The sequence below is a fragment of the Rhinopithecus bieti genome, unplaced genomic scaffold, assembly GCF_001698545.2.
Source record: "Rhinopithecus bieti isolate Rb0 unplaced genomic scaffold, ASM169854v2 scaffold_5051, whole genome shotgun sequence".
Lineage (NCBI taxonomy): Eukaryota > Metazoa > Chordata > Mammalia > Primates > Cercopithecidae > Rhinopithecus > Rhinopithecus bieti.
The window spans coordinates 133894-142203 of record NW_016804599.1 but is presented as its reverse complement, the minus strand read 5'-3'; the positions used below and the strand labels follow the sequence as shown (position 1 = coordinate 142203).

The window sequence follows — 8310 nt, the reverse complement described above, 5'->3', positions numbered from 1 at the left end:
AAAAAAAAAAAAAAAAAAAAAAAAGAGAGCTCTGCCTTAAATATTGCTTCTGTGAGAATATTTTGCCTGTGTAAGAAAAAACAGCTTTGAGTACAATCCAATTGAAGTGTCAAGTCCTGCCAGATAATCATGGTAGAATCAGAGCTTCTGATCTGGATTGGGATTGAGGTTGGACACTGGTTCTGCCATTAACTGGCATGTTTCATCATTTGTTTTATTTGATGTTGAAATCATGCTCATAATTTTATTTTACACCACTTTCCAGTATGACAGCAGTGTCTTTGGCACCTTGGGCTTTATTAGTTCATGAAATGGAAGCTTCTGTTTCCTTAAAAATGCCTTGACTCTCTTGCTAATGTGACATTTTTTGCAACTCTTTCTAGGGCTATAATATCTATGCTGCTTGCTTGCAAATATTTGGGAAGTGGTGGTTGATCTAAAAATACTCATAAAAATAGGGAAAAAATTAAGGCTTCTGACACTTTTCCCAACATTTCTGTTACCACCACCAAGAGTTAACTAGATGATTCTTTAATGCCCCACTACTTTATCCTGATATTTTATTTCTTCAGTCTGTTTTTGACTCTTATAATTACACCACTGCAAGTTAAGTCTATACATTACCTTTAGGCTGGAGAGCTCTGGGGTCAAGATTGACTAGATTTAAAACCCAGTTCAGCCATTCTCTAGCTATCTGGTCTCTGGTGAGTTCCATCGCCTGTAAAACGGGGATTAAAAAGGGGAAAATACTGAGTATGTACTATTTGCTAGGCACTAGTTGGACAATTTATGATCCATTTAATCAACCTTCTGCGAGGCAGGGATCCCCATTTTATTATGGTTAAAAAGCTGCAATAAAAGCCAATTGACCTAAAGGTCTCACAAGTAAATAACTGGAGCCCAGGTTTGTCTCTAAAGCACATGCTCTTTTCACTACGCGACATAAAGAAAACTTTATTGATTTTTTTCCCCAGATTATGTTTCAAGGGTTCCCACTGCTGTTGAATAATTAATTCCTTTTAGATGTACAAAAACAAGTGCAAAGTAAAAGAAGAAAAGCAAAATGGGGAAGGTGTGTAATATGAGAGGCAGGGGGTAAGGAAAGATGAGAAGTCTACAAAGGAATTTACGTGTCTATTTGCTTAGTATTACACAGTGGAAGGCCACGTCCGACATTTGTGTTGCAGTCCTGCCTGCTCAGGGGTTGCTGGGTGACCTTCTGCAAATTACCTCACCTTTCTGAGTTTCAATTTAAGTATGCCTGAAATGAGGCGGTTGAATTGATCTCCAAATTCCCTTCTGGTGCTAAACTTCCAGCCTTGTAGCCACTGACCTTATCACCATCCCAGCCTGTTTTCCCTTGGTCCCGGACCAGCCGCCCTTGCCCGAACCCTGTTCTTACTCGACTGCGAACTATCTAACGTACTCACAGGTTCTAAACTCTACCGTTCCTCGTGACCCAGGGACTAAACGGCCCGGGTAGGGGCTCAACTCTGAGAGAAAAAAGGCAAGAAAACCCGAAAGTCGGACAGAAGACCGCAGCACGCAAGCGAGGCGGCACAGAACTGCCACTGTGCCGCGACAGCTGAAGTGGGCGGAGAGCGGGCGGGCGGGGGAGGCGGGGCCGAGAGCGATTGGAAGGACGAGGGGGCGGAGCCCGCACTGACAGCCCCGGAGAGGAGCGAGCGAAGCTCTGCGGGCAGCGGCGGCTGGGTCCCGCCCCTTCACTCCCCCTCCCCCGCACCAGGCGGGCGTGGCGGCAGGCGTGCCGACGCAGCGTGACGTCACAAAGGGGCGGGGCGGGCCGAGGGTCCTGCGGGCGCGGGGGCGTGTTCATCAGTCGCTGTTTGGGACGCTGGGCGTGCGGTGTTCTGTCTCCGCTCCCGTTTCGCTGTCACCACTCGTTCCCTCCCGGAGCCCGGGACAGGCTGGGCGCGCGCCCGTGTGAGTGAGCGGGACTCAGGGCAGAAGTGTCCCCTCACTGCGGTTTTTTTTTCCTTTTATCCAAAGAACGGGGCAGTTAGCACGCTTGCCGTCCTGTCGCCCGGTTGGGAGCGGGGTTGGTGTGCGGAGTGGTTCGCCTTTTTTTTTTAGAACTTGTGAGCCCTTTTTTTTTCTTCCCTTTTTCTTTTTTTAGGCTCAGTGCTGTCCGGGCTGGTTTCCCCGGTCCCTGACTAACCGCTTTCTGCCCCTTCTGTCGCCACCCCTGCCCAAGGTCGCCCCTCTGCGCTCGCCCCTGTCCCGGGAGGGTGGGAAGCTTTGACCCCGCCCTGCCCACTCGCGTCTCCGCAGCCGTAGCCGCACCTGCCCCAATATGAATAGGGTCAACGACCCACTTATTTTTATAAGAGATATTAAGCCCGGACTGAAAAACTTAAATGTCGTCTTTATTGTCCTGGAGATAGGTAAGTGGGGTTTGCAGCCCACTCCACCGTCCGCTGTGCGTCCCGGGGCGGGAGACAGGGGCGCCGCAGCTGCGCGCCCGGGGCTCCCCTCCCCCTCCTTCCCCTCCCCCACCCACGTGGCTCCAGTGGCCTCCGCCGGAGATCGGATCCTACCTGAGGCGGGAGCCCTGGGCTTGGTCACTTTCCACCTTCCAAATGTATTAAAATACCGGAGGAGGACTTAGCCTTTCGGGGTGTCCTCATTATCTAACACCCCCTCCCTTTGATTTTTAAATCCTCACAGGACGCGTGACCAAAACCAAAGACGGCCATGAAGTGAGATCGTGCAAAGTAGCAGATAAAACGGGCAGCATCACTATTTCCGTGTGGGATGAGATCGGAGGTCTTATACAGCCAGGGGATATTATTCGGTTGACCAGAGGGTAGGTGTGCAAAAAAGTCGGGGACGTAACAGTCTGCAGAATCGGGATTGGCCGGCTCCCGGGATCTTGGCAAGCCCTGAAGTCCCCCGCCTTTTCTGTGGGGCCACTCTGAGGAGTTTTGAGCCCCTTTGGTGTTAACTTTGGTTGGTGGGCAGCGCTAGGATGTAACACACCTTTGCGGTAAAAGGCAGTCGGTTTCAGCTGGGAAATACGCGCCTACACCCCGGTTTACAGGTTAAGTAGATTTTTAATTTTTTTTTTCTTCTTGAGATGGAGTCTCGCTCTTCCGCCAGGCTGGAGTGCAGTGGCGCGATCTCTCCTCACTGCAGCCTCTGTCTCCCGGGTTCAAGAGATTCTCGTGCCTCAGCCTCCCAAGTAGTTGGGACTACAGGCGTGTGCCACCACCCCCAGCTAAGTTTTGTATTTTTAGTAGAGACGGGGTTTCAGCGTGTTGCCCAGGCTGGTCTCCAACTCCTGACCTCAGGTGATCCGCCCGCCCCCACCTTCCAAAGTGCTGGGATTACAGGCGTGAGCCACCACGCCCGGCATAGAGTTTTAATTCTATTCAGAGTCAGTGAGTCTTTTTAGGAGACTGATATAGTCCATATTTTTTCTTTTTTATAAGTTGTTTTCTTTAGTATAGTTGCCACTCAGTTGTTTCCCACCCCTCCTCCATTTTTAATGACTTGAAATCCTGGCCAACATTTTACTTATGTTATTTAGACAATGTGGACATAAAATTATAGGTAAAGGATTTAGCATTTTCTGTAATATGTCAAATTTGTACTTGGAAAAAGAAGGAAACTTTACAGTATCTGGAAGACTCATTCTCCAAAATGATTTCTTGTGTCTTCTGTTGTAAGGTGGATGTTGTTCAAAAACCAAAGGGATACACAGAAAATGTTTGGCAGAAAGACATCCGCAATACCTTCATCCAAAAGAGTCAGTTGGCAGATTGGTGGCTTTAAAAAATAGTACAACTTTTTTTTAAAAAATGTAGATTGCGTGTAGAAATTTACTGAATTTTTATCGTAGGAAGATAAAAGGTCAGAAAAGGATCTTGGAAACAGAATTTGGAAGCTTTTGAGATCAATAAAATTGTAATAATTTATCATAACTGCAGGGAAAGTGGTGGAGATTGATGTTGGCCTAATAAGTAGAATCTTAGAAGTATTGGAAAGCACTGAGTAGGAGTTTAGAGCTCCTTGAGGTTACCTTACAGGCTTACAACATCTTCAGGAAGTGAGGTAAAGTGTCATCAGAGCAGGAAGTGAGAGTCAGGACTTAGACATTTTCTTCTCATAACACTGACTCATGACAGTAACTATGTTTTTTAAACTTCCACATCTTTAAAAAACAAAAGAGAATTCCTACTTAGGGAAATATGGTGAGGATTGATTATTATAATTGGAGTTTTGGCTCCCCAAATATTTTCATCCAATGATTAAAAGTATTTTTTATGCTAAAACAGCATCTTATTTCAAGTATTTCATGTTCTGTAGTGACAGTCATAGGTGTTTCCATCAGAAAAATTATTGGAAAATTAAACTTATTATTAGGTATCTATAGAATTTTAAGGGGAACAGTTACCTGGGAGTACAATTTAAACGAAAATCAAAAACTAAAGAAACTCTTTACTACTTCAGTATGACCCTGAGAAGTTACTACCCCTCATACTTCAGCTTCCTCTTCTGTGAAATGGGAATCATTATACCTTATTTACCAAAATAACACACTCAGCTTGGAGTTTGGCCCATTCTAAGGCCCTTAAATTCTGGTTGAATCTAAGAAAATGGCTTTTGAAGAAAACATACCTAACATCTAACATCTAAATAATGGTTGGTTCAAATATCAACATGTTTATCAGAATATCCTGAAAACTTACCTCAGTGTTCTCATTTCTTAAAGTGAATGTTAAATATTTTAATTGTAACCAAATTTTTTCTCAAAATATGCATTAATTTTTATTTTAGTAAGGTGAAATGTTAATGCACTGTCTCCTAAGCCACACGTTGTGTAACTTAAGAGTGGTGAATGGTGTCTTTAATAAATAACCCTTATTAAAATTAAGAGAACTGTATCGTAAGTTAAAGTCAAGAAGTTACCATAGTAGTTGTACAAAGAACCATTGAGAACGAAACCTTGGATTGATTTTGTGATATTAATTTACCGTTTATCTATCTAGGATTGTTTTATTTAACGACGCTATCTGCTTTCAAAGTCGTTCGGAGTAAATAATTGCCAGCTTGTTTACTACAAACCCAGTGTGGTATTAAAAATTGCATGTTTGGAAAGGCAGATAGGTGGAAGATTTGTGACCTTAGTGTTTTTTTTTTTTAGCACTTTAAAATTCTACCAGATCTTCGGTAGCTTAGGAATCCTATGTCTTTTATAGAGGCAGAAGGAAAAACATATCATTATTTGACTAGACTGTAAAGGAAACATTAGGGTGATTTTACATATCCTGTGGCTGAAAAATAGTTTCTGTTTAAATGTCTGCAATTAAAAGCTTTTCTTTGTTAATTGACTAAAGATGTGATCATCAGGTATAATAATGCTTGCTTTGCAAAAAGACTTATTTTCCAGGGTTTGTTATGATTTAGATAATTATGTCAAAATTCAACAGAATTTTTGTATTCTTTTGTAAATAGCAAGTTATCAAAGTTAGATTTATTGTATTTGATTTACTATGGTGGATAGAGAGGGCTTGATCCTCACTTGTACCTTAATACAAAAAATATATAGTGTGACGATTTACTTGATTTAAATAGAAGAAAATAAATATATTTCTAAAGAAGTAATGTTTCTTTTCTCTCTAGGTATGCATCCATGTGGAAAGGATGTCTGACACTTTATACTGGAAGGGGTGGTGAACTTCAAAAAATTGGGGAGTAAGTATTAAAATACATTTTGTATAATTGCATACATTATAAATAGTATCTATGGAATAATTGGTAGGTATGAACTGTAAACCTTTGGCTTTTTTGACTAGTAAACTGAGTGTCTTTGGTAGCTTAATTGAAAAAATAACTTCGTGTGTACAAATTTAACACTTGTCAGTACTGTTTTGTGTGGTTGAAAGTGTCAGTTTTTCCTGGCAAAGAGCGGTAGAAGAAGCTGCAGTTGAGACCAGCCCTAGTGGGAGCATTTCTGTAGGTTTTAGAAATGTTCATTTTTTAGGTGTCACAAGTGCCATTTGAAGTAAATTCTCTCTTACAGTGATTCACCAAATACGAAGCTAGTGATTCACCAAGTTTCAGGCCATACGTTTAAATTTTCTTTTTCTATGGTTATGGGTGAATATGTACTCGTGTTAAAAGGACTTGCAGCAATGAAAACTGAAGTCCTCTATTTATCCACAGTCTAGGTGCGGTGCAGGCAGCCGCAATGCGAGATTCCATACACTACTACCCTGGTAATGATCTCCACCCTGACCTGGAGGAGCCATCCTCTCTAGGGGTGTAAGGTAATTCAGCCTCCATGTTAGCCTAGACTTTGGGTTGTATTCATAAAGTATGGTATAGGCAGTGAGCCAAATCATCAGCCCATTCTGTTTGGTTAATGCTCAGACATCTACTTAATGCCTGTCAAATTGGAAGATATTTAAAGAGAGAAGCCACAAATGGCACCAAATAAAAAAAGGAAAACTGTTCTCCACTGAGGGAATAAGATACTTATTTGGAGAACCTGTGGTTAATAATGAAGGAAAAGAAATGATCATGCTAGCTTTTAAAGATCAGAAATGTTTAACACTTTGCCTTTGTTAGAAGGAAAGTTAGAATTCACTTAGAGTAGTATTCATAGAGTTATATGTTATGAAAGGTCTTAGTGTCTGTTACTGAAAGGTTCAGGATTCTGTCCTGACCTTCATGTATTCATACAGAGGTGTTGATAATAATGGGGGTCAGTTATATGAAAAACCATTAGAGATACTCATTTCTTAATGACTGCTCTTTGTCAGGGTCAGTCTAGGATTTCCCAAAACTGGTTCTGATTTGTCTTTGGTATGGTGAGGAGCTAATAAAATGCTTCTGTGTAATGTTAGTACACATTATATGGTCAACTTATAGGAAGCACTTGGATAAACTGGTGGCTATGTAGCCTGTTTTTATTTATTGCCAGAAACCACTCTTAATCCTAAATGATTATCTTTGCAGATCCACAGTGATCGATCAAAAGAGGGACTGAATGGGAGTGGGTGAATGGATCGGTGCAAATCCATTACCACTGCTGGAGAAACCACCCTGGAACCCTAAACATGGTTCACTCTCATGTTATTTTTCCTTTGATCAGCTTTTGTGGAGAAACAGGACAAAGTTGTTTTTGTGTCCTTGATTTTTGACGTGATTTATTTTTTTCAGCACTAAAGAATTTAAATACAAAATAGAATGTTATATATCTTGTAGACAGTCAAATATTTGATGTTTTATGAGACATAATCGTTTGGGAAGTTTTTGTTGTAAATGAAGAGATAGTTTGTTGCTATTAATTTGACACATAAGCTCATTCCTAAAAGTTAGAGATGTTATATAAAGAAGGGTTGATGACTTTATTTCAGAAGTCATTTAATTTGTTCTTTATTTTCTTTCAGATTTTGTATGGTTTATTCAGAAGTGCCAAATTTCAGTGAACCCAACCCAGATTATCGAGGACAGCAGAACAAAGGGGTAATTGTGTAGTATGCTTTTATGATTAGGCTAATTTTGACTGTGTTACAATTCTATGACTAGATTAGCCCTGTTGATACTCAGTATAATGAGAATTTTAAAAGAATACTTAATTTTATTGTGTGTTTTGTGAGGATGTATATCTGAGGTGTCATCTACTAGATATATGTGCCATTTTGCACTTCGTGGTGTGGTAAGTAATTATCAGGAAATAGGATATAACAGAACTCTGAAAGGTTTGGGAAACATTTCTTAACATTTTAACCTTGAATGACCTAGGCAAAATCTTTTAAAATTTTAATTAAAAAAAAAAACCCAAACCTTTGAAAAGAAAGGATATAGTAATGTTGTAATAATATAATTGTGTTTTTATTATCATTTGGTTAAATTAAAAACTTTTTTTTAGGCACAGAGTGAACAGAAGAATAATTCCACGAATAATAATACGGGTACAGGTGCATTCGGACCAGTGGGTGAGTTTGTTTGTGTGTTTCATTTGTGATCAGGTGTAAGAATTAAGAGAGTTATAAAGATTTAGATGAAAAGCAGCGTCTTTAGGCATAAATTAGTGATAAAGGTGAACTGCCAGTAAACAGGGAATCCCCAAAGGGCTGATTCTCTAGAAAGTCGATAAACTTAAGCCATTTATTGAGAATTCTAGGTTTTGGTGGTATCTGTGAAGAGATACCATGCTTTTTAAAAAATTGATTCCTATAAAATTTCTGTAATCTAGTGATTACTTATAGTAGACGCAGAATTACTGGTTATTTTGGTGCACTGAAAGCATTTTATCTTTTTTTTTTTTTTTTTTTTTTT

At 40.5% G+C, this 8310-nt stretch overlaps 1 protein-coding gene across 2 annotated transcripts in view; it reads left to right on the top strand.

Moving 5' to 3' along the window:
• The first annotated feature begins 1769 nt into the window (after positions 1-1769).
• NABP1 (nucleic acid binding protein 1) overlaps positions 1770-8310 on the top strand; it is a 10767-nt gene continuing 4226 nt past the window's right edge. The window contains exons 1-5 of one of the 2 annotated variants that reach the window (XM_017869352.1): positions 1770-1944; positions 2689-2827; positions 5647-5718; positions 7419-7494; positions 7901-7967. In XM_017869352.1, coding sequence (XP_017724841.1) covers positions 5657-5718; positions 7419-7494; positions 7901-7967 — 205 coding nt within the window. In that variant the 5' untranslated portion in view covers positions 1770-1944; positions 2689-2827; positions 5647-5656. Of the gene's footprint in view, positions 2406-2688; positions 2828-5646; positions 5719-7418; positions 7495-7900; positions 7968-8310 lie in introns of both variants that reach the window. The other variant, XM_017869351.1, reaches the window with a different exon arrangement.